The sequence below is a fragment of the Meriones unguiculatus genome, chromosome 4 (genome assembly GCF_030254825.1).
Source record: "Meriones unguiculatus strain TT.TT164.6M chromosome 4, Bangor_MerUng_6.1, whole genome shotgun sequence".
NCBI lineage: Eukaryota > Metazoa > Chordata > Mammalia > Rodentia > Muridae > Meriones > Meriones unguiculatus.
In genome coordinates this window covers 103,171,968-103,198,194 of record NC_083352.1, presented here as the reverse complement: position 1 = coordinate 103,198,194, position 26,227 = coordinate 103,171,968, and the positions used below count along the sequence as shown (strand labels likewise).

Below are 26,227 nucleotides of genomic sequence, written 5' to 3'. Positions count from 1 at the left end.
TGTCGGGGGATTTAAATGGCCCCGGGGCCGAGGAAAGTGTCCACTCTTCACGGTGGGCTCTGAAAAGAAGTCGACCTAGGACCAAGGTGTGATCCAGAGGCGCGCAGTGTGCGGGTGGAGGGTGTCAGATCCCACCATCTACAAACGACATCTAACTTGGGGACGGAGATCCCAGTGCTCTATTCAGTCCACACAGCCTTCGCCCCTAGAGACCGAGCGTCCCGGGGCCACTTCTGCTCAAACGGGGCTCTAGATGTCCTGAGGAGCTGAGGCCAGCCGGCCAGCGAGCAAGCAGAGCCGCAGGCTGCGCGAGCGGGCCACAGGAGCGGCTCCTTTAAGGGCCGCGTCAAGCCCGGCCGGAGGGGCGGGGCCTCGGCGAGGCCGCCGCGCGGCTTCACCTGCAGTTCGGAGCGCGCGGTCCAGAGGCGCGGGCGGCTGCGAGGCCGGCGAACGCACCGGCCGGAGGGAGAGCGCCGCCGCGGGCCCGCTTGGCCTGGCTCCCGGAGGCCGGGCGGCGAGCGCGGGGAGCAGCAGGGCGGGCGCGGGCGGAGCACCGCCGCGGCGGGGGAAGCCGGCACCGGGCGAGCGCCGGGGCGGCGCAGCGGGGGGACGATGACCACGGGCTCCGCGCTGCCGCCGCCGCTGCTGCTGCTGCTGCTCGGGCTCTCGGGCGCGCTCCGGGTAAGTTGGCGCCTCCTCGCTCGCGGACGGTCCCGGGGAGGCGGTGGGGCTAGCTGGGCTCTCTCCCCGTCCTCTCCAATCCCGCCGCCCGCCGCTGCTGCGCGGAGCCGCCCGCGATCGGAGCCGGGCGCCGCGGGGCGGAGCGGGCGGGACCCGGGGTGCCGTCTCGGCCGCCCGATCTGCGCTCCGGGGCCGCCCTCCTGAGCCTGGCCATCTCGCCTCCGCCGCTCGGCAAGCCCAGCCCGGCATCCCGAGTTCCAGCCCCGCGCCGGGGTCGGGTCGGCTGCGCCAGGCGCTCGCCCGGGGTCCCGTGGGTGCCGCGGAGCGCGGCTGCCGTGGGAGGAGGAGGCGACAACGGGGCGCGGGCTCTGTAGCCGTGCTGTCTGGCGTGTCCTCCCCTACTTAGAGGGGGACCGAGGAGAGGGCGCGGCGGGAGCCCGGGAACTGGGGCTGGACAGCCGCGCTGTCATCCCCGCACTGTCTCCGCGCTCTCCCCAGCCGGCTCGAGCCGAGGGGTCCGGCTCGCTGCGAGGGCCTCTGCCGCAGCTCCCGCGGCAACCCCGGGAGGGGAGCGAGTGGCCCGAACCCCCTCTCGTGGCCGATCGGTCCGGTGGCCTGCTCTCAGCCACGCCGAGGTAACCTCCGCGATTGGACCTGGGCCGGCGACCGCCCCGCTCCCGAGGCCACCGGACCGTCGCCGTGCGCGGGGAACACGCCCCGGGAGGACAGAAACTTTCCCGGCCGACTTTCGCCTCCCGCGGGATGAGAGTGCATCTCGTGGCCGCGGTCCCCGAGAGCTGGGCGTGATCCTGAGCTTGGCCCGGGGAAGGTTCCCGACCCTGCCCACCCTCCCTCCCAGCCTCCGGGACCGAATGCCAAGCCCGAGCTACAGGCGGCGGGCTCTGCTGGTGGCCTCCCCGGCCGAACCCGGGGCGGCGCCGTTGCGCGCAGCTGGAGGACTCGGCCGGCGGGGAGGCGCGTTCCGCTCCGGCGGCCCGCGAAGCCTAGACTGCGGGATGCTGGCTGCGTCCGCCGCCCGTGGCTCCCAGAGCTTGCTCACCAAGGACAGGGCGCCTGGTGCTCCTTCTTCTCTGTAGCGGACTCGATTGGTGGGGGACACGGGCTATCTCCCCTGGCTCCTGGCAGCTTGAGTGGAAACCCCTGCCCACTGCCTTTTCTTCTCTACAGGTCTAGACTCCAAAGGAGCAGAAAGCAAGCTCTTCTGCTCAGTTAAGGAAGCCCTCTCTCCTGGCTAGGCTTTAAATGGGGCTGCAGAATGAACAAAAGTACACACACACACACACACACACACACACACACACACACTGGGCACCTTGCCCCTTGCCCCTTGTCTTCTTGCAGCCTACTGGGAGAACTGGTCACTCTTTGCTCAGCTTGGAAACAGCCCTGGAATCTCTGAATTTGCCAGCTCCCTTTCTTGGAACTCCACCCCTGTGGCCTGCAGAGGGAGGCCGCCTCCTCCTCCTCACCTAGCCTGAAGGCAGAACTCTGCAGCCTGGAGAGATGGTTCTTAGCAGAGCCCCCTCTGTCTCCAGGGGCCTGGTTTTGCCTGTGGATGGTGAACCACTGGTAAACCTGCTGTTCCTGCTTACCCGCCTCTCCTGGGCACCTCTCTGCGTGTGTGTCCCCCCCCCCCCCCCCGCCGTATGCCACTAAGGCCCCTCCGGTGTTTCCCACAGAGGTAGGAGCAGCTGTCTGCCCAGTGCAGGAAGGTACTCACAGCCTGGGCTAATACCACCCGAAGTCTCCCAGAAACCTGAGGATCCCAATACCACCTCTGGGTGGAGATGGTGGTTTAGCTGCTCTTCTCCGCCAGAGGCTGGTGAAGTGGCCGTGTCGAATGTGGGTTGGATTAAATTTCTGTGAACTTATTTTGGTTTCACACTCTCCCTTCCATCCCCAGGCCCACCGTGAGGATCTTACAGTCAGAGAGGCCTGTAAGGCTGGCTTCTCCGAAGAAGACTACACTGCGTTGATCTCCCCGAATGTCCTGGAAGGAGAGAAACTACTCAAAGGTAGGACAGGGTGTGGGGTGGAGGGGGGCAAGGGGGAGGGACAAAGGGGAAGGCTTGGCTGGCCTTGGAACCCTGCTCTCTGCAAAGAGGTGTTTGTGGGTTGATGGTTCCAGTGGGCCAACGGAGAGGCTCTTTGCAAGTGGTGAATGATTCAGAGGGCCTGCCTGTCATTTTGGACTGAGGTGAATCATTTCCTGGGCAACAAATTGGAATTTGGGTGGAACATTGTCACCCAATGCCGTGCAGAGAGACTTCCTTACTGAGTATTTTTATGTATGAAATGCAGGACTCTTAAATTATCCCCACTTTGAAATGCGTGACAAAGCAGCTGATTGTTGGGAGCTCGGTAAATAAGCCCACAGACGCTCCTGCTCACAAACATGGCAAGTGTGGCTTTCACGACTGCCCCCTCCAACCACATGAAAACGTACGGGGGGGCATCTGAAAGCATCCAGAACCACTGTGCGAAAGGAACGAGATGATGGCTGAGAAACTCATTGCAAATCTATCTGTTTCCCCAGACACATTAATTAAATTTTCTGTTTGCATAGAGCGGGAACTAAGAGGCTGGGCTCTGGGGTTTCAGAGCTCAGGAGCTTTTGCTCTTGGCCTCAGTTTCCCAGAGGTTTGAACTGATTTCATAGAGACAGAGGAAGTGGGCTTTCAAAAAGGTATAAAAGGCTAATCTCCCCATCAGCTCTGGAATCCTAAGACTGCTTGTGTTCTAGGAAGCAGAGTGGCTGTCAATGAACAAGTGTGCAGAAATAAGGGCTAGTTTGAGGAAAGTCCATCCTGCAGCAGTGGTCTGTGGGGACTCAAAGTAGCCGTGAATTTACTTTGACATAAAATCTCAGACTTAGAACATTGTGAGTTTTGTTTTTCCTCTCTCTCTGTGTGTGTGTGTGTGTGTGTGTGTGTGTGTGTGTTAGCTTGACTATATGGTTTTCAGGCATGAACTTTGATAACCACAACATCCCATCGCAATGTCAGAAGGTTGGTCCTAGCAACTCTCCTTCATATACTTGCTCCTTACAAATTAATGTGAATTAAGAGAATATGCAACTTTTCTTACTTGATTTTTGTTTTCTGAATTGTGGAGCCAAAGCCACTGCAAAGAAAGAAAGAAAGAAAGAAAGAAAGAAAGAAAGAAAGAAAGAAAGAAAGAAAGAAAGGAAGGAAGGAAGGAAGGAAGAAGAGAAAACCCTCCAGGCAGGGGGTTGAGGGGTAGAATGTGGCCTCAGTGAGAAAGTGTGCTCAGGACAGTCCAAGGGCTGCATGTGTGTCTTGGTTTGGAATGTGATGAGGTGGACCACTCTCCCAAGTCACGTGTGGCTCATCCCTGTCACATGCTGACAGTGGGACTCGAGGCCTCTGGGAGCTCCTGAGAAACACACAGAGATCCTGCCACACCCAATGATCAGGGACTCAAGAGAAAAATATCATTTGGTAATAGAAAAGAAGTTTCCATGTTTTTTGCCATGCTTCCTAGATCTCGCTGCCACCACAACTGTGTGTGTGGCCAGGGCCTGCTGTGTGCTCTGGTCCTGGTGGCATGGAGTGTACTGGCCTGGGTTCACCTAGGGCGCTCTGGGTGAACTTCATATAGGCAGATCAGGGGAGAATGTGGCCATTGATGTGTCTGGGGCCTGTGCTCATCTTGCTTGTCCTCGGGGTGGGTGGTAGCCATGGCCGCCTCACTTCCTCCTCAACTGCTCCCTCTGTTCTCTCCCTCTTTTCTTCCCCTTCAGCTTGAGGTGCAAGATGTAGGAGCAAAGATAGATAGATAGATAGATAGATAGATAGATAGATAGATAGATAGAATTTTGCACATATGGAAGTGAAAACTGAGGCCTGCAACACACTCAAGCGAGGACATGCAGACATGACTGGGTGTGCAGAAAACTTTGCCACTCTTGAGAACACAGTGAGGGTGCCTCTGTCAGAAACAGACACGGAGCTTGCAGCTTCTGGTAAGTTCTGTGCTAAATAGATAATGAGTACTGATAATTGAGTTATTCCGAGGGAGAGAGCTTAACCTTACTTAATTTGACAAGCAGAAGCTTCCCAGTCATGGTTTTACGGTGAGCACGCTGTAAGCTATTACCGGCCACCCCGTGGCTTCCTCCCAATGCCTGAGTCAGCTCACCAGCAACCCCGGACCTCCACATTCCAGCAGGAGAGATTTGTTACGTGGTAATTAACTTGTTTGTGATAAATGGGTGGAGGAAATGTCGTGGCATTTTGTTTTATGTCTAAATGAAAAGCATTTGCATTCTAAAAAAAAATCCTGCTAATTAGGCTTAAAATAGTTTTCCCCCACAGGGTAACAAGTGCATTCGTAGCAGCCCTTTGGAGGTGCAGAGCCACCAAGCACAGACAGCAGCATGCTCCTTGGGCCCTCACTGTTCCAGGTCTGCTTGGCCTGGTGTTTCCCTGATGCCTCTGCTGGTGAACGCTGATGTTGCCTGCAGTGCAGCCATAGCTCTGTTTGTAGAATAATTTACTTACGATCGCTGATGCATGCTAATATCTAAATACGACGGTCAGGTTCCAAGGGCTATCAAGCAGCCTGCTCCAAGCCCTTCGTCAGGCCAGGGCAAGTGCTCAAGCCAGTGTCACTCTCTCTGGTGGATAAATTATTCATGCCCAACCTGCCCAAGGAGGCTGCAGGCCAGTGTGATGTCCTGCATTGTCCTTCCGCAAGGAGCGCAGAGTCTGGGTCCACCCTGCCTAACCTCAAGCTGGAGGATGCTGTGTGTGGGGGAAGGTTCCAGGTGTCTCGGGGGAGAAAAGGCTGTGTGGAGCGGGTCCCACTGCAACCTCAGAGAAAGGAGACTACCAGTCTAGTGCCAGGAGGCCCCAGGGTTGGGTGTCACCAGAGGAGAGTCTCTGTGGGGTTCTAAGTGAGAAAGAAGGCCTGCCATTGATGGCTTCCTTTAGTTTTCCTCCTGTATCCTCTGTGAGCCTGGGACAGTCAGTGTGCCGGCCACACTTGCTCCCTGTCAAACTGTCTCTCTTACATCCACCTTGAGGATTGCAGAGTTTACTGGCTTGTCACTCAGTTCTTATCATATTTACTATTCTAAGACATACGTGGCCAACAGCCTAAGACTTAAATCAACAGACCCTTAAATAAATGGGGGTAATTACACTCATACTACAATGAGTGCTGAGACATTATGGTCAAGGGCTGGGGCAGTAGATCAGAGCCATGCCTATCACAAGCCTAATCTTTAGTCTTATCCTGATCTTTCTGCCATCTAGCTTGTTAGTTTATCTCGACGTCACTGTAAACCAACTGCTGTGACTCTGCGTGTTGTATCCAAGTTCAGGGCAGAAGGAGGAAATAGAAGACCCCTCTGCGTTTCTTTCCTGTCTCAGGAAAACTTGCCTGTCTTGTGATCTCTGCAAGGGTTCTCACAGGCTACCACTAGGTCACATGGTGTTTTGAGCTGCACAAAATGCACTGTTGCACTTGGTTTAAACCCCTTGCTGGATGGGGAGCCAACCGATTGTCTCAGGACAGAACTGAGAGTCCTGTTTTTGAAAGTAGGAAAAGAAAGATGCCATGCAAATAGCCTTAGTGCTTGCCACATGGCTTCTCCAATGACAGTGTTTGTGCCTGAGAGAAGGAAGGCAGGCATGAATCACTTGTTTCTTTCTCTCTTTCTCTCGCTCTCTCTGTATGTATGTATGTATATATATATCTGTCTTTGTCTCTGTCTTTCTGTCTCTCTCTATATATGTATGAGTATATATATATATATATATATATATATGTCTCTGTCTCCCCGCCCCCCCTTGGGTCTCATGTAGCCCAGCTTTGCCTCCAAGTCACCATGTAGTTAGGAATGAAGTGATCCTAAACTCTCCTGATCCTCAATCTTCTCTTTCCAAGAGATGAGAACTATCCCTGACCCATGACCCCTAACCCCTGACCCATATGCTTATGAGAGGAGAGCTGGGCAAAGGTCAAAGAAGGCACCTTGGGTCAATGTCTAAGACATTGGTGAAGCCTACCAAGCACTGCCTTCTAAAGGTGCTGTCTTCTTGGGTGTTTTTTGAAGATTTATTTTTAATTATATATACATATGTGTGTTTACCTGCACGTATGTATATGTACTAGATGCATATACATATGTACTAGTGCCTGTGGAGGCCAGAAGAGGGCATCAAATTACCTGGAACTGAAGTGCAGCCCTTTATGAGCCATCATGTGGGTGCTGGGAACTGAACCTGGGTCCTCTGCAAGAGCAGCAAGTGTTCTTAACCCCTGAGCCATCAGTGCCCACCCCCAATCATTCTCTTATAATTCATCAAGAAGTGTCTCTTTGCTCATGAGTTTGATGAGACCCAACTCTAAACCCAAGTGATTCTGGCAGGGCAGAGAGCTTGGCCAGGTAAATATTTCACTGTATGCTTGTCCTGTGCTGAGCCTCTTTGGGGAGCTGGCCAGTGCCAGAAGTAAACAGCCTGGAAGTGGCATTCTTGGTCAACACATGGCAGAGTGGGAACTGCTATGAGGGCTGAAATCAAGACACTAACGGTATGTCTGCAACCCTCAGACCCCACAGGCTGCCTAGCCATGGCCCTCCTCTCTCATTTGGCTGACTGTGGACCCCATTTAAAATGTGTTAAAGCTTAAATCCCCTCTTTCTGGTCAGTGGTATTTAATTAGGTTAGGCTTCTGGGAAAGCTAGACTTTTAATTATTTTTTTTCTGACATAGAAGAAAAGACTAAGCTGGCCGTGTCTGAGTCCCTTTCCTTCTGTCTGAAACACAGACATGATTCCTGGTGGTGGACTGGCATTTTTGTGACTGTCAGGATGGTGGAGCTGGCCTGGTCACAGGTCACCCTTGAATCTCGGCAAAGGTGAGACAGGTAAAGTGGAAAGGCCACTGCTGAATTACTAAGGGGAGGCCCCAACCGAGGAGCAGCAATGGCTCTGGGCACTAAACTGCTCTTTCTGGCTCCTCCACCCTGTCTGAGTCCTGGGCCTCTGCTCCTTTGTGCATTGGGGTTTCCTCCTGGAGCACTGGGGTGCAGCGAGCATGTAAGGCACATTGGTAAATATTTGATAAATCAGTGAAACAAACATCCCCCTCCCCTTTCTGAGTCTCTTCCAGCTAGGAACAAAGATACGTTAAAGTATCAGGTCAGGCCTTCAGGAGATACTGGATCCAGCGGCACCCTTGGCACGATACAGGAACAGAGGCCAGGCTAGGCGTCTGCCCTGTACATACCATAGTCTTGACAAGGACAGAGAGCTGAGGGCACAGCCCTGAACACCAAGCTGGCTTGCTTGCTGCTCCTGTGGCTAGAGGAATTGGTGTTAGCATGAGACACGATCCTCCTCTGGGGTCACCCCAGAATGACCACACTGTCTCTGGGGCCAGTCTCAGTGACAGAGTCATTGATTTTTTTTTTTCCTGACAGCTTTTCTCTAATTGGTGTCCTATATGGAGCTACCACGTAGAATGGGTAGCAGGGCTCAGGAGGACAAAGGGGAGCTGGGCCCAGAGATAAAATATGAGAAACACTCCTCATCCCCCAAGTGTGTGGTGCACACAGAGGGAGAATCCTAGCAGCCAAGGAAATAAGGACAGTGGGGACACACTGAAGACTCTGTGTCTTCAGACAAGCCTCTTAATCAAACTTTAAGGTGAAAGGCCATGAGGCTTCAGCGTCCGAGCAGCCCTTTGCATGCATCTCATCAGCTCTTCAGAAATGCTCTTCTTCCCGTTGTCCTGTCTATGCTCCTGGCAACTTCCCATTTCCCTGTGACGTCAGAGAAGATGGCACAGAGAGCCCAGAGATGGACGTGCAAGGATCCCCTACATGTTCAGGGCCACTGGAACAGTTGACAGTGACCAAGAGATGCATTGACACCTGGCACTAGGGACCTGAGGGGAGGCTGATCACAGATTCATATGAAGGTCGTGGGATTCTGGCTGCCTGCACACCTCTTGAAGGACCTGGAGACATACATGCAGGATCTCCCCACGTGTGTCCTTTCAGCTGGGATCTGGGGTCCTGGCTGTGTGTTGAGCAACCCCTGTCCTAAACCCTCAATGGAATTTGAAGCATCACAGAGCTCCAGGGTCCAGGGCCTTCCTCTTCCTCTGGTTCCTTCAGGCCCAGGCCTTGTGAGCCTCTGTGTGGGGTTTCTCCATGCTGCCCTCTCTAGCCAAGCACAGAATCCATTCCACCAAATGGCACTCATTTTTTTTTAAGTTTTATTTTCATGCACATGCGTGTTTTCCCTGTTTGTATGTCTCTGCACTATGAGCATGCCTGGTGCCTGTGGAGGTCAGAAGAGGGTCTCAGATTCCCTGGGACTAGAGTTATTGACAGACATGAGCCACCACATGGGTGCTGGGAATTCGGAGTTGAACCATGGTCCTCGGCGAGGACCATACTCTTAGCCAACTCTCCAGGTCATATTTTTGTATCAGCAGCCAAGACACCAAAAATTTTGTTTTGTTTCAGAAATAGCGATTTTCCAATTCTGCCCTGCTGGGTTTGTAAATTTTACTAAAGATCACAATGGGCTTCATCGGACAGTCTAAATGAATTGTGTGTGGCATGTAGGTACCTGTGGCGTTTCTTCAGATTCCTTTTTGATCTTAATTTCAGAATGTGGAAATTTTGTGAATTCCCCAAATTTGCAAGTGGAAAGTGTGTTGAAAGTGAGGATGGCTGCCCCTCCCCCTTCTCTTTCTTTTTCCCTTTGGAAGTATGGTTAAGTAAATGCCAGAACCAATCACAAGGTGAGAGCAAGCAGGCAGGCATTCATCTTTTCCAAGAATGTACCTATTATTCTGACTTCTTGAAGGAGCAATTTTTCCTGTGAGTGAATTCCACTATATATATTAAAAAAAAATGCCATGAGCCTGGGGAAGCTTGTGTCTGTCTGTGGAGGGTGATAAAGTCCCCTGGGTGCCCTCAGCCCATCTGCTTGCTCCTTTATCCCCTGGAGACTCTTAGCCTACGTTGCCATCACAGTTTTTTGTTGAGGGGATCTTGCCCTGGGATGCCCTCTTTCTGCTGCCTCCAGTACTGTCTTGGGGGATTCCATGTCAGGCAAGTTGCCATCTTCCTGGTAGCCTGTTACTGAATGTTTGTTTTTGAGACTTTGCACGGGGATTTATTTGTTTCCATCTCTTCATGCTCTTCCCCATTCTCCTGCCCCCTTGTGCTCTTCCACCCCAAGAAGGCCCCATCCCTCTTTCATGCCGCAAGTGTTCTGTGGCCTCACCTGGTCCCCAACACCTTCTTTCCTCACGGTCTCCCTTCTGCATTCATGACCTCTACTCAAATATGTGCACACAGTTGCACACGCATAGCCATTAAAGGCTGAGCTCTGCCTGTGGGGGGAGCATGAGGCTTTGGCTTTGAGAAAACTGGCCACCCCACTTAACATAGCAATTTCCAAATCCATCAGTTTTTTCTGAAATTTTCATGGTTTCATTTCTTTTTATAGCTGAATAAAATTCCAGCGTGCTTATGCACCACATTTCATGATCAATTCTTCTCTTACTGAACATCAAGACTGACTTCACTCCCTTGATATCATAAATAGAGAAGCAATGAACATGGATGTGCAAGCGTCTCTGTGGTAGGATGTAGACCCTTGGATGTTATGTCCAGCCTCAGTATAGCTGCGTCATGTTAATTCCATTTTTAGTTTTCTGGGAAAAAAAAAAAACTCATCTTCATTTCCATAATGGCTATACCAGTTTGCATCTCCACTAACAGAGAACAGGGGGTCCTCTTTCCCCATCGCCTCACCAGCATTTGTTGTATTTTGTGTTCTTATTTTACAACTGCTCATTTCTTTTGCGGGGCAGGCAGGCTGGAGTGACGACTCAGTGGTCAACAGTGCTTGCTGCTCTTCCAGAAGTTTCCAGGGTAGTGGGCTTCCCAGCTCCTAAGTTGGGCAGTGTCTTAGTCACTGTTCTATTTTTTGTGACGAGACACCATGTCCAAGACAACTAATAGAAGAGAAAGCATTTAACTGGGGACTTGCTTAAAGTTCCAGAGATTTAGTCTGCGTTCATCATGGCTGGGAGTATGGGGATACACAGGCAGACACTGGAGCTTTAGAGCTACATCCTGATCTGTAGACACTGGGCCTGGCTTGGACTTTTGAAACTTCAAAGCCCCACCCTTCCTCCAACAAGGCCACACCTCTGAATCCTTCTAAGCCTACTAAAGAGCTCCCCTCCTTGGTGACTAAGCATTCACTTCTATGAGCCTATGGGAGCCATTTTTATTCAAACCTCTTCAGGTGCCCCACAGCCAGCTCCAGAGAATTCACCACCCCCCCCCCCCCGAGGGCACTATACTCATGTGACATATATGCCCATATTGCATACATGTAAATATGTAAGAATAAACACAAATTTTAAAAGAACAAAGGACTGAAGATGTAGTTCAGTGGGAAAGCACTTGGCTAGCCTTGCCAAAGCCGAAGGATCCAGCACCATCACCAGGAATATAAGCAGGACAGACACTTGGCTATCTGTGACCAGGTTCTACCTACAAAGGCCATCTCCTTCCAATGCCCCATCAGGGGTCAGGGGTGAGGGAAGTAACCCACGCCACGTCTTGAGAATGTATCTCGCGCCTATGTGAGTCCTTGTGTGACTCTGCTTCGGTACCCACAGGTTTCAGGTAGCTCTAAGGCATGGTCAGGTTACCTGATGCAGGCTTAGGCTATGTAGATTTCCCCACTTTACAGATTGCACACTTCTTATTGTAAGACAATTCACACAGACAAGGAGTTTAGCAGCCAATACTTCCGAGTGTCAGGAGGCAGCTGTGGGCCTTAGTGGTGACAGACTGGCTCCTTCTGGGGGCTCCAGGGGAGAACTTCCCAGTTTACGATGGCCGTTGTACCCTGCGTCCCCAGCAAGCAGGACACCCCCTCTGTACCTGCCATGCTCCAGTCTGCTCTGCCTCATCTATTTTAGGACAACCCATAGTGACAGTGGCTCGCTAGTATATTACAATATCTTCAACCCCAAAGTATTTAAGTTAACTAATCACGAAAGCTCCTCTTACCTCACCAGTGCCCGTGCAGAGGACCAGGGGTCCATGGTGAAGGCACAGCAGCCACTTCTGCAGGTTTCTCTGGCTGCCACATGTGAGGACCATCTAAGCTCCCTGCGCTGGGCAGCGCTTCATTTTAGCGCACCTCTGGAGGAAACTGAGGCTGAGAAAGGGCAGCTCCAGCCTTTCACAACTGCTCATTTCGTCTCAGTCCATCCTGCTCTGCACACCCACAGTAGTGTCCGTACTAAGACTCAGCAGCCAGCTGAGAGGAGACCAGCCACAGGCGGGGTCTGAAGCTGCAGGCCTTCCCATTTAACTGCTTTAACATGGCCTTGTTCGTATTCGCTGTGTTTTCTTACTGACAGTGTGTGGGGATTTAGGGAGGATTAAGGTAAGCCTTTAGGGACAGATGAATATCCACAGGCACTTGAGGGCTGCCTGTACCTTGCTGGTACTCAGATGGTCCTCATGGGGCTTGGTGTTTCCTGTCTAAGAGAGTGGCACAGGTGAGCCATAGGCATGGGAGGTGTACTTCTCCCCACCCCAAGTGGGTGCCTGTTCCATTTGGAACACAAGCTAGTTAACTTCCAGCCCTGGACCATGGGCGCTGTGTTAGTCCTGAGCATGGACCTGGCTCCTGGTGTCTCTGAGCATTCCAAGGAGAAGCAAGGCTTGGTCCCTGATGGTCCAGAAGCCTTTGAGTGCACTCAGGTGTCTAACTAGAAATGTTGGGCTTCTCCTCATGCTGCCCAAATCTAAGTTTGTGTAACACCTGTAGTGGTGACATTTCTTGTCACTGTGGCCAAGTACCTGGCACAGTCTAACTTGATAGAGGAAAGAATCATTTTGGTTCTCAGGGGATTGCAGCCTGTCATGGAAGTGAAATCATGATGGCATGGGTAGCTCAGTCCATGGAGCCAATTGAGAAGTAGAGATAGAAAATGGCCAGTGCTAAGCTGATTTTTCTCCCATTTTCCCCCACTATTAAAGAGCTCCCCGCTCATGAGATAAAGCCATCCATACTCAGGGTGTCCTTTACCTCCTCATTTAACACTCTGGAAATTCCTCTACAGGCACATCCACAGGTGAGCCTCATGAATGAATCAAGTAGGCAATCAAAATTAGCTTCCACAGGTCCACCCCTTTGTCAACCTAACACTCCAATCTATCACTTTATAAGATAACATTTCATCTCTGGCTCCCACAGGCTAGGAGCCATCTCACACCACAAGATACATCCACTGTAGTGTCTAAGACTGCATAGCCTTCCTTAAGAGTTTTAGCAGCTTGAAACGCCAGTCTAAAGTCTTTTGAGCATCAAGGCAACCTCTTAACTGTGGACCACTATAAGTTAACACTAACTTACTTATTTCTAACATGCAGAGTAGACATGTCCATTCTGAAAGGGAGAGGTGAGAGCCTAGCAAGGAAAAGGTGGGGGGGAAGCAAAGCAAGAATGAAATCCAGCAGGGAAAACAGCAAATCATGCAGCTCCAGGTCGGGCAGCATCTGGAGATCTTGGTGATCGCCAGTGGACTTGAAAGCCCCACGCCTCCATTTTGGACACCTTCAGCACACATAGCCTCCTCTTTAGGGGGATCTGGATTCACTCTGACTGCAGCTTTCATCTGTGGACATCTCATGTTCCTTGCATTTCTACCGTGTCCATTGCAACTTAGGCTCTACCATCAATTTAACACCTTCTCCAGGCCTCACTGCAGGCAACTCAGCTCTGCTCCCACATTGCCTGACAGCAGCAGCTTTCTGGAACATTGGTACAAGCCCCCATGACTCTGTAACCGTTACATTTTGCATGTCTGCAAAACCAACAGCACGTGGATGGTGCTGTTGCACTGTGCTGGCAGCTCCCTCTGGTCCCACAGCTGTCGTGGCCCGTGTGTGCCTTCTTGGCTGAGGCTGGGGAAACACCTCCTTAGGCATTTGCTCTCGAGCAGGGAGTCCCCTTCAAATGACTCACAGTTCAGGCGCTCTACTTTCACATGACTTCATATTTGCACAAGCCGGTGCCCCTGGTGGTTGGAAGGTTGCCTTGAAGGCCCTATTATTGCAATACAAAGTGAAAGGTATTTATCTGTTTATTTTGTGTGTGAAGAGTGCTTATGTGTGTTGGTCTGCGGTTTGTACACTTGTACACTCTGGTGAAAAAAGTAGAAGGGCTACAGGGGTGGGGAGACTGGAGGATGGTAGTAGCATCTTCTTCAACCAGGCTCACCTATTTTTTAATCTTTCTTTTGTCCTCCTTCCTTCTTTTCTTTCTTTTATTCTCTGTCTGTCTTTCTGTATGTATGTATGTATGTCTACCTGTCTTCTTTTGAGACTCTTTTCCAGGCTATCTGAGAACTCACTATGTAGAACAAACTGACCTTTTACACACAGAGATCCACCTGCCTATGTCTCCTGAGAATTTCAATTAAGGGCATGCACCATCCTGACCAGCAAAAAAATGTGAAATGCTTTTCTTACTGATAAACACTTCAAAAAGTGTTAGAGGCAAGGTCTCACTGTTTGGCCCTGGCTGCCCTGAAAGTTTGCTATGTAGACCAGCTTGGCCTTGAACTCACGAAGATCCATCTGCCCTGCCTCCTGTGTGCTGAGATTAAAAGTGTGCTTTTCATTTTATTTATTTATTTATTTATTTATTTATTTATTTATTTATTGAGATGGAGTCCCTCACTAACTTAACTGGCTGGTAGTGAGCCCCAGGAGGCCTCTGTGTCCTCCCTCCCCGAGTGCTGTGATTACAAGTATATGCTGCCAGGCCCAACTGTTGTGTTGGTGTTGAGGGTCTCAACTGAGGTGTGCAGGCTTGTGTGACAAGCACATTGCTGGTGAGCTATCTCTCCAGCTCTGAAACATTTATTTCGGGTCACACTGACCTCATTAACAATTGCAATTGCTTCCTCCACATGCACCTTGGCTGTGCAGCTGCCCCTCTTCATGTCTTCTCGTTCTCTCCCCTCGCTGATCTGACGCAGAGCAGTGAGCGGTGACCGTGTCATGTTTCCCCTGTCAAACAGCTGCAACTCTTGTTTTTGATCTAGTGTCACTAGGCTTATGAGGGCATGGGCAGATATAGCTAGGTTGTGTAGGAATGGCCCCTGGCCCAGTCCAGATGGGTTCCTTGTTCTCTGTAGTCTCAAGAGCCTGTCCCTTTCTTTCTGCCTTTCTCTCAGCATTCTGTTCTTCCAAAGTCCCAAAGGACCACGGAGCTCTTCTTACAGAATTCTGTGGCTTCTCTAGCCTGCAACTCCACATTTCTCCAAGTTCTTTCCACAAACTAGTTTGAAAGTTCAATGAGCCTTGTGGTCAGGGACCCTACTTCTTGATCCATATTTTCCCTCTTATTTTCTTTTCTTTGCTTTTCTTTCTTTCTGTCTGCCTGTCTGTTTTTTTATACAGGGTTTTTCTGTGTAGCCCTGGCTGTTCTGAACTCAAACTGTAGACCAGGCTGGCCTTGAACTCACAGAGATCTGCCTGACTCTGCCTCCCCGAGTGGGGGGATTACAGGGGTGAGACACCCCACCTGGCTTGATCCGTGGTTTTTGTATTGTTTGCTTTCCTCATCTTTGCGACCAAATTCCAAACAAAACCCAACATGAAAGAAAAGGCTTGTTTTGGCTCAGTGTCAAAGGAATGCAGTCTACTGTGAAGGGGAAGGCTTGGGACAGGGACAGCTTAGTCCCCAGAAGCAGAGACTGGACAAGGCCAGTGTTCGTTTTGCATTCTCCTTTTCTCCTTTTTATTTGGCCTAGAACCCCCATCCCTTTGGTTTCCTGCCTGTGTGCAGGGTTGGGCTTTCTTCCTCAGCAGAACCAGTCAGTAAACACTCAAAGACATACTCAGAAGTGCCTCCTAGGTGATTTCAAATCCAATCAAGTTGACAATGAAGACAGTCCGCCACACCATCTATGTCAGTATGTCTCAGAACACTCCAGACTGAAGCTGCAATAGACTACAAAGAGCACCTGGCTAGGAAGGGCTCCCTTAGATGACCCAGCCTTGATTTCCTAACCCGAAAAATCAGAAGTTTGCAATGTTCAACTCTAGTCTAGGACCTGCCTCTCTGGTGCTGTCTCAGCTGGCTGGGCTTCTGAGTCCCATCCTAGACCCTGGGTAGTCAAGTGGACAGAGGTTCCAACTGACCCATCTTCTGGGAACTCCTGTGACAATGTGTAGAGAAAAGGTCTTGCAGATGTATTTAAGAATCTCAAGATGATGTCATCCCAGGTGTGGTGGTTTGAAAAAGAATGGCCCCAATAGACTCATATTTTAATGCTTAGTCACCAAGAAGTCTATTTGATAGGATTAGAAGGATTAAGAGGTGTGGACTTATTGAAGGAATTGTATCACTGGCAGTGGGCTTTGAGGTTTTACTAGCCCATGCTAGGGCAGTTTCTCTCCCTCCCCCTCTCCCTCTTCCTCTCTTCCTCACCCTTCTCCCTCTTCCCCTCTCCTCCTCCTCCTCTCTCTCTGCCTGAAGATAAGGATGTAGCTCTCAATTACTTGTCTAGCCTTATGCTTGTCATTCTCTACTCCATAACGATAATGGACTAAACCTCTGAAACTATAAGGAAGCCCTCAGTTAAATGCTTTTTTAAAATAAGAGTTGCCATGGTCATGGTGTCTCTTCATAACAATAGAACAGTGACTAAGACACCAGTCAGTTGAGTGTGCCTTAAACCCAACAATTTTCATTACTGAGGACACAGAGTATTCAGGTACATGTGAGGAGGCCTTGTGGGATGAAGCCAGAGATCAGAGTGATGTAGCCACAAACCAAGGTCCTCCCTGGAACCTGCTGGGTACTGTGGCCCCATTCACTCCTCGGTGACTGCCCTCAGGCCTCCAAGCCTGCACAGACTAAACCACCTGTCATTTTGTGCTATCAAGTACATGTTCATTCATCCCAGCAGCCAATGGGAGCTAACCCACCCACTGACTTGGAAATCCTAGGAGTGTGGCCTGGAATCTTCCTGACAGTCTGTCTCCCCAGGAATCTGATTGTTCATGAAGGTTGGAGGGCTTGCCAAGGATGCCCTGTGGGCAGCTGTGTTTCCCACCAAGGCATCTCACTGCAACCTGTGTCCTTAGCACAGTGTAGGGGACTAAGATGGAGCCTCTCATTTCTATCTTACTGGAATGGCACAGAAATTTCTCAATCTCATAATATCACCTTGTATAGTATGAAGTGTAGTGTCAAACAATCTCACTGCAACTAAAGCATGCATTAATTAAACTTGCAAGATGACTCAGTAGTTAAGAGCATATACTGTCCTCGCAGAGGGCCTGAGTTCAGTTCCTAGAGTCCCCTCATTGGCTAGCTCACAACTGCCTTTAATTCTAGCTCCAGAGAACCATGGGGCCTCATGGACACCTGCACACATGTGCAGATACCTACACACACAGACATATACACATAATTAAAAATAAACTAAAATATTATGCATATATGCACAGATATATATGCATACCTATGTATGTGTATATATAGTTCCTGGCCATCATCCTTCTCTGCCAAATGGGACTTAAGGGCTATGGGTCACAAGAGATCCTTAGGATAGATAGCTTGTGAATAGTTTGTTAGTCTAAGGACTGTATTTGTGGATGGAGTGGTTGGCAGAGGCTAAGCTCACTTCCTCTGCTGATGACATGTGGGGTAATGTGGGAGAAAGTATTTACAAAACAGATCTTTTCTCTCCCCCAAAATGCTCTACCATGGAGATGCAGAAAGGCCTATCTTCTGGCTGTAGGTGCTTGTTTCTCGGGTTACAGCAGCCATGCTCTGGCTGTGTAGCTGCTGTCCTCTACTAGAGGCAGAAGCTAAGCACCGTGGCTGGAGAGAATGACTGCACAGCCTGGGTCCATTGCACACCAATCACTCCCTCCCCTAGTGTCATGGCGATCGTCATTCTGTCTGGGTCTTACCCAGGTGTGGAGGTTGTGGTGAAGTGGGTTAGCTCTGTCCCAGGTGTGGAGACTGTGGTCAAGTGGGCTAGCTCTTTCTCAGGTGTGGAGGCTGTGGTCAAGTGGGCTAGCTCTCTCCCAGGTGTGAAGGTTGCGGTCAAGCAGGCTAGATCTCTCCCATATCTGGGTACCTCAAGAAACAGTGTGAAATCTGTAAGAGAGGAGACAGGAGCTGTCCCCCTTAGACTGAGGTTGAAGTTTCTTTGCTGGTGTCTTCGGGCAGCTCAGCCGGTCTCTGGAGCCAAAGTCAGGAGCAGTGGATAGAACATGAAGGATTCCACTGGCTGGTGAGGTCAGAGCCAGGAGCAGCGGCCAGGGCAGGAAGGGCCCACTGGTGTGCTCAGAGACAGCTGTGTAGTGCCTTATCTCATTGCCTTTTCCTAGTAGTCAGCTTGGCATGAAGCGGGAAGATGCCTTCTTCCTTTTTCTCTCCCTCAGTGAAGTATCTACAGAGATGCTGATGGTTCATTGTTGGGGACACCCATGGGTTATTTGGTTAATGAAAACTTTCCTGCAGGCACCTTTGGCTGGCATCAATACCTCACAGGAGCCCATTGTCATCAATGGCAGCTCCCCTAAGGGGATGGACAGTACAGCTCTGTAGTTCTTGCCTATCGAACTGATCCTTCCCAGGCAGGCACCGGGGCAGACACTTGCCCATACCAGCTAGGTCAATCTGCACCTCCCTCTCCCTTGGCAGTGGATGCTTTATGAACTCCTTTTGACAGAGTTTGTGTGTGGATATGGGCTCCCTTGCTTTGCAGTGGAGGTTTGCAGTGAGGCCCAGCCTCCAACCCCGCTCTGTGCATGGCCTCAGAACCAGGCTGTGCCCTGCCTGGAGCCTGTGTTTCAGAGTCTGACCTCCCCTGGGGTTCTTGTCTCAGTTATTGGCCACACAGTATTAGCCATGTCTCATAGCTCTGCGGATGTCTGTGGGATAGGGTGGCAGATCACTTTCCCCGGCAGCGTTTATGGATGTGGCAGGGCAATACCTGCTGCTGTGGAGCTGTGTGCCCGACCCATGGAAACACAGAGCTGTACAGACATCATCCCTGTCACCACTGTTGGTGCCTAAGCCCCACCTACGGAGCAAGCAAGCGCAGGCAGACCACCCTTCCTCCCCCTCTTCCAGTGGAGCATCACCCCCTTGCTTCCTCTCAGCCTCAGTCTTCAGAGCTGCCACAAGAATCAGGCCCCAAAGACTTCCAAAGCGTACCTAAAGAGTTCGGCTCGTTCCTGGGTAGGGAGAAGACACTCAGAGACTGGCGACCCTTCCCTTCCCTTCTTCCCAGTTGTCTATGGAGGACCCCAAACTTCTGCAACAAGCCCACTCTGGAACCTGGGCTCTGCATTTGGCGGCGGCTGCCCTCTGAGGTGGGCATTGCCTTCGCCCCAGGAGGTCTGGGCCTCTCCTTAAAGATGTTCTTCCTAATGCCTTTTACATTCTCATGTGTGACTAGAGACTTTTTTTTTTTTAGCCAAAGGTGTGTTTCTAAAATTGAATAAATAAATCAGGAAGTGACTTGTGTAAAGCTTCATGGGGTTGTGGGCAAGAGAGACGTGAGCATCAGTCGCTTACCCTTGCTGTTTATTAGCAGGGCCCTGGGATCCCTGAATTGTGTCATGCTGTGGCCAACGCTTAGGTGCCCAGGAGCTTGCGGGTTGGAAACAAGTTACTATGGAGATAGCCCTACCGTGAACCCCTACTGTTAGCACCACTGTGGGCCCCTGACGGTTTAAAATTAGACTTTTTAGTTCTTATCTTCCCCCAGTTAACAAAGAAGGGATAAATAAGCTTGGCTTATCTGGGTCTTATATTTTAAGATAAACGGAGCATCGGTGCAGGGCGTCAGGGTATAAAATTGTGATCAGAAGTCTGGAAAGGTATAGAACTTAACGTTTCCTCAAGGAGAGGAAGGTGGTTTCAATAGATTTTTTCTTTCTTCTTCTTAAAGGAACTAGACAGCCTAAAGGATTGGTCCCTCGGGAGCATAAGGAATACTTCCATGTGGGGAGAGTGGAGTTACAGGCTTGAAAGGTTAATGGGTGGTAAACGCCAATTTTCTACAGCCCTGGCTAATAAAAATAGCTTACAACATATAAAATGTCATACTGCCAAAATTACAGAGGACTTCAAAATCCATCTTGAAGCTTTACATCCTTTGAAATCGGTGCACAGAGCAGAGTGTCTTCTCCTTGTGGTTGAGGGAGGGCACCCCTAGGGGAAGGGGCACATCTTTCTTAGTGGGGTGTGCGTGTGTCTCTGGGGACCCTTGACAGAATCTCTGGGTCTCTGGACCTACACCCTGAAACTGACGACCTTGATATCACCAAGGCTGTCCCCAGGTGTCTCTGATGAGCCCCGGGAGGGTGTTGTTAAAAGTCCGAGTGCAATAATCTTGTCACTTTTCAATATTTTTAATTTTCCGCTTTTCAATATTCTGGCAGCAAGAGGCTCCTGCACTGTGCATTACACAGAAAAGGATTACTTAGGTTGCAACTCCCATTCTGACATTCTATAGCTTTTTGGGATGTTTCTGTGTGTGTGTGTGTGTGTGTGTATCTGTGTGCGTATACATGAATGTGTGTATATGTGTGTTTGTGTGTATTTGTGTGTATGTGTATGTATATGTGTGTGTTTGTGTGTATATCTGTGTGTATATATGTGTTTGTATGTATATCTGTGTTATATGTGTGCTTGTGTGTGTGTTTGTGTGTATATCTGTGTGTATATATGTGTTTGTGTGTATATCTGTGTTATATGTGTGTTTGTGAGTGTGTGTGTGTGTGTGTGTGTGTGTGTGTGTGTGTGTGCAGAGGTCAAAAGACAACTCTGTGGAGTCAGTGGTCTCCCTCCACCTTTATATATGTTCTGGGCATTGAACTCAGACCTGCATGTCCAGTGTCTTTACTCACTGACCCATTTTACCAGCCTGAGGTTTTCAAAGGGAAAGACAGGGAATGGGAGGCTCAGAGTCCTTGGCCTGACTATTTCTACCTTCATGTCCCTGACTTGTTGGCTTTAACACAAGATTCAAGTTTGAGTGGTCAGAGCAAAGGCTTTTGCATCTTGAGGATATACAAAGAGCTTGGCTAAAAATTAATTGCTCTCTGTGCTAATTTCCTAGAGCCCTTTGGGCCCAGTATCTTCTGCTGTATTAAATCGAGCCCATTGACAACAGAGTTCTCTCTAAGTGATGGAAGATGGCCTCTGCGTCCAGCTTGCTGAATCAGCATAACCGACAGGCCAGTGGGCTGTCTTTGTAATTTCTTTGTGAGCAGGATTAAATTACCCTGCAGGCTGGCATGGAGCCACAGGCCCTGGCTTTGCTGTCTTGGAATATGAGGCTCCAGCCCAGAAGCACACGTGTCTGCATTTAAATTCTGACAATCTCCCGTGCTCACCTGATGCTGCATCCATGGCTCTGGCCTGCCATCCTCTCACGGGTGCTCAAGGCCACATGAACATAAAATAAGAATTAGATTTTTCAGCGCTATCAAACTGGAGGCCATGCCTTTCCTTGGATGGGAGAGAGGTTGCCACTAATGAGATGGTCTGTCACAACTTGCGGGAATTCTGGTGTTGCCTTTCTTAACTGAAAATGGAAATGAAGTATGAGTGATAGCCCCTCTGTGTGTCAAGGTTTGCTTTTGGGTATGGGGTGGGACTTCAGACTGACCCATTTCTGTTTGTATGCTCTGTGCTCAGATAAGGTGGCTCATCTGAGAGAGAGGCTGGGCCAGCTAACAGTTGGGGTCAGCACCAGAGCTGGCGCTGGGGGACAGCCAGAAAGTACGGGGTGTTGCTCATGAACTAGGCTGCGTCTTTCTTTCCCCTAAAATTGTGTCACCAGTGACTTTCCTCCCTTTACAAAAGAAGCCTCAAGAAGAGGCCTTTTTCACTCAGAACCTGGGACTCAGCAGCCCTGGAGCCCCAGCCTGCTGGTACTCAGAATTTTTAGAAATTTGCTCATTGTCGGGTTCTAAAAGGATGAATCTGGAAGAATCTCATTCTCTGATGTACACGTGGAGAGTCCTCCAGCAGCTTCCTGTGGTTGCACATCAAGGAGGTACTAATTAATCACTTCTCCCAGGCCCAGGGGAGCCAAGGAGCTGCTCCCAAGATAAGGGTGCTGCAGCCACCTTCTGCCTGTCTGTTCTTCCCCACCAGGCAGAAAAATCACATTGTTTCCTTACTTTGAATGGTGCTTATTTTTATCAGGAAGGCGCCCCTTCCCCCACCCAGTTATTGAGGGGTTCCTAGTGCAGCTCCTCCTTAGTGGGTTTTAAGTAATATTCTTTCCTTCTGCCGAGTGGGTCAAACAATTGTCGTTGGAAAATGGCATCTTGAATACGTGCATTGTTTATTGCAAGTGTCCCCAGTCACCCCCGGGAGTGGTGAACACTGATGTTCAGAATAGGTGTAACTCAGGACCCCAGTCTGCATGTTTTGGATGGAATCCCTGTTCTGAACATCAGTAGGATGGAAGATAAAGCCTTATCTATTTATTTCCTAACATATTGCTCTGCTAATCTCAACTGCAGTCTCTCTGTGGAACTGCTCTTGGTGAGACTGTGGCCTCTCTTCAGGAAGTTATTTGATTTTTGATGTAAGAAAAAGGATTAATACGGATGGATTTTGATAAGGCTGGCTGTTTGGCATGGCTCAGATACTCTCATCCCGTCTGTATCGCTGACAGTTGGTTCGTTATGTTGGAGCACTGCAGAGTGGCGATACAGAACATGCAGAGATAATTGTAGTTTTGCTATTTAAAAAAATAAGTGTAGTGCTTTACGGTGTTAAAATGATAACCTGTTTAGGGAAACTCTCAGTGCCTGTCTTTTGGCAAAGAAAAACCTCTTCTAGCAGCTTGACTTGGATCCTATTAATCTATTTTTATTTTCCTGAGCATAATTTAAAGTCTCATTGCTGTTTGAACTCCCAGGCTAGAAAGGGAGGCCAGAAGTGCCGTGTGCATGTGAGAGACAAGTGCACCTTCAGAGGCTCCATGTCTCAGCTGTGACCTCATGCTTCTGCCTCAGACACACGGGGCTACACTTGGGACAAGTGTCTTGACCTGTGGTGGCCATTTTCGATCAAGGAATTATTCTTGGAATTTTTCTCACATTGGCAGGAGGAAGATTTAGGAGGCCCATTTGACCAGTGAGCAATGTTATTCCATTTTTTTCCACTGACTTCACATTCCCTCCAGGAAGTAAGTGCTGTGCCCTGCTGGGAAACATATTCTTCTGAGGCTGGTGTCCCATGCTTCTCTTGTAGGAAATGCTGCTTCCTCTATTCCCAAGTCAGTTGCTTCCATGGGATAAGCATCGTTGGAGGCTAACATGTTTCTGAATAATAGAGACTAGGCCTGCTGTTCTGTAACAGTGTCACCAAGGTGACCACAAGGGTGTGGGCTATTGGAAAGATGGAGATGGAGGATTAGAAAGCTGCATAATTTTCACAAATACATATTATTCATTATTTGTTATCTTTGGGGTTTTACTGAATAGATGCCCAAGGGTGTTGGGAATTTCTGGATATCAAAGGAAATGTAGCCATTTGTCCCCTGCTTACCAGAAAGTCCCAGAGACTCTAAAATCCCATAAATTAAGACCCAAATGCTATATTCCAGAACTTCCTTTCAGTGTTTGCCCATAATCTCCCTTTTTCCCTAGGCCATACCTACTCCCTTCTAGGCATCAGCCTGTAACTGCCTGCTACCATAGCTAGAATTCCCAAGATCTTCCATGTAGTATTTCTTTGTTGTTCTGTTTAAAAGATGATTTCTTTGTTTATATTTTTCTAATATGAACCTTTTCCCTGCATGCATGTATTTGCACCATGCATAGGCATAGTGCCCATAGAGGCCAGAAGAGGGCATAAGATTGCCTGGAACTGGAGTTACAAATAGTTGTAAGCTGTCATGTGAGTGCTAAGAACTGAGACCGGGTCCTCTACAAGAGAAGAGAGTGCTTTTGACCATCCAGCCATCTCTCCAGCCTTCTTCCATTGTGTTTGTGTGTATGTGAACACCTTCCGGGGCATGCCACCTTTTTTTATGCTCTATCTTGCTGACTTCTCTTCCACTGCCTAAACTAAGTGACTGTATTTCCAACGCTGTTTTCTAGTGGTTTTGTTAAATGTGTAATGGCACAGTGTTTACTGCACTCTACTTCTTGCCTTCCCAATTTGTGGTCGTACTATTATTTCAAATGGTCATGTGTGCACACATACATGTAGGGTGCAAACAGCTATGAAAGTGAGGAGTGTGTGTGTGTGTGTGTGTGTTTGATGGAGCCATAAAGGGAGACAGATGTTACATTGCATCCACGTATAACCAAACCGTCTTCCCAGGAAGGAATCTTTGTAATCAAGTAGTTGCGCTTCCTCCCACCCCTAAGACTGTGGAGAAGCTGAACTGACAAGCAAGGAAATATGAAAGCATGATAATTGAAGAATGTTAGACGTAAAATGGCAAACTGAAGTATTTTTCATCTTGCACCTGTGTATTAGGTCTCACTTGGTTTATTTATTAAGCTATTATCAAAGTAAAGTAAGACAAGTGGGTCTTAATCTAATGAAACTGCCCTTTTGTGGGCTGGGCTACCTTCAGTTATCCAAAGCATAATTGGATAACAATGACAATGATTGCATTGAGAGCTTCCAGACTGGACAGCCCCTTTATTTGTGCACTTTCTGCACACTGCTGCTCATCCTCGTGGAGCAGGGGAAGAGCCGACTCTCCAGCTCTAGCCCTGACTTGAGAAAGGATTGGCCAAGGCTGATGGGCTCTGCATTCCAGTCTCTTCCTGTTCTCAAGATTCAAGCTAATGCTACAACCTCACGGGGAAGCGTTTATGTTGCCATTTGGTGAAAACATTTCCTCTGTGGCTATTGGCCTGTTTCAAGAATCTACACTCCAGGCAGTAGCTCTCCTCAGCCCGAGGCAGCCAAGGAGACCAAGGAGACCCGCCTTATAAAAGGCTACCTTGTTTAAAGCGCTTGGCTCATTACCCCTTCCTCAGCCCCACCCCTCACCCCCTTGGTGGTGCTGTCGTCCAGTTTCATTTCACTACTGAGAATTAGGCACCTCTATACAATTATATTGACCGGCACAAGCTGAGATATACAAGTGCTTGTGCACTTCAATGTTCAGGGGCCAAGCTGCTAGGCTGATAGCATTTTATTGATTCATCTCCTCCCTCTGCTCCACTGAGCCAGAGTTCTCCCTAGTGAGGTGGCGATGTGCTGGTGCTGACCATGGCATGGATGCCCTCACTGGAGATACTGAAGCGATTTGTCTGGGCCGAGGACATTGATTATTGTCACGACCCTGGTGCCTCCAGGCAGCATCTCACATGGCGGTGTGATTTGGGACACTTCTTCGAGAACAGCCATCTCCCGTTTACTTGCTGTGCATCCCGCTACCACCCCACCCAGCTTAGCTTCCCTTTAAAGTCATTTTAAAGTGTGCACAATAATTGCAGTAAATGAGAACATGCAAAATGAAAGATAAATTGAGGACATTTGCAAGGAAAATTTGGAGAGAATGGAAATGTCTGTGAAGCATGTTTTTTTTTTCTTTTCTTTCTTTCTTTCTTTCTTTCTTTCTTTCTTTCTTTCTTTCTTTCTTCCATGACCAGTTGAGACTGCATCTCCTCTCCCATCTGAGAGACAGGCTCATGGATGCCAAGGGCTCAGAGGAGAATAATGGCATCCAGCAGGCTTACCTGCACGGGCTGAAAGTGTGTTACCTAGGGGGATGTTGGGTTGACAAAATCTATTTCTTTGGAGCAAAAATTATTTATTTGTTGAGAAACAAGATTTGCTTTTGAAGCCCCTGTCCATGCAGGTGTGAGAAGTTAAAGTGGTGGATACGAAAGCAGGGAGGCACGCTCTCAGGGAGCTCAAGGCATAGGCTGGCCCCCTTTCGTTTTCCCTAAATTGTTGCCCATATTTCTTTGTTGCTAGTGACGGGGAGTCCCTTGTTCACAACTGACTACTAAGAGCTGTCCATCATCCCCACAGCCTCTTATCACGAATGTAACCGAGTCATTACCAGAGAACATTTCATGTGCTTGGTAAGGACTGAGCACAGGAGAGATGCCATTAGGCATGCTGTTCTTCCTGTCTACCTGTTGGCAAAAGCCTTCCCTGGGACTCTCGTCCTTTATGCCCCCTCTTTCCAAATGGGATGAGCTTTGTAAGCAGCAGTTCAGTGGGTCCTGGGACATACAATGCCCAGCAAGCAGTGTGTGAACCCCACCCCACCCAGCCCTTCCCAAGCTCCTCTGACACATACTCTGCTTTCTCATTTCCTCTGTTGTTTGCAGTTGTCCTGGGGGCTGTGCTGGGGTCTTGTCTTTGGCTTGAGAGCCTCTGCCTGTGTTCCTTGCTGTTGCATAACTGGACCTCATCAGAGAGTTCTTTCCAGTCCCTCTGACTTACACACCAGCCTGTGCA

The 26,227-nt window shown here is 49.5% G+C and overlaps 1 protein-coding gene across 2 annotated transcripts in view; it reads left to right on the top strand.

Moving 5' to 3' along the window:
• The first annotated feature begins 402 nt into the window (after positions 1–402).
• The window catches only part of Cdh4 (cadherin 4), a 451,285-nt gene continuing 425,460 nt past the window's right edge, over positions 403–26,227 (top strand). Inside the window, exons 1-2 of one of the 2 annotated variants that reach the window (XM_060382742.1) lie at positions 403–681; positions 2,606–2,717. In XM_060382742.1, coding sequence (XP_060238725.1) covers positions 613–681; positions 2,606–2,717 — 181 coding nt within the window. In that variant the 5' untranslated portion in view covers positions 403–612. The remainder of the gene's footprint in view (positions 682–2,605; positions 2,718–26,227) is intronic. The other variant, XM_060382741.1, reaches the window with a different exon arrangement.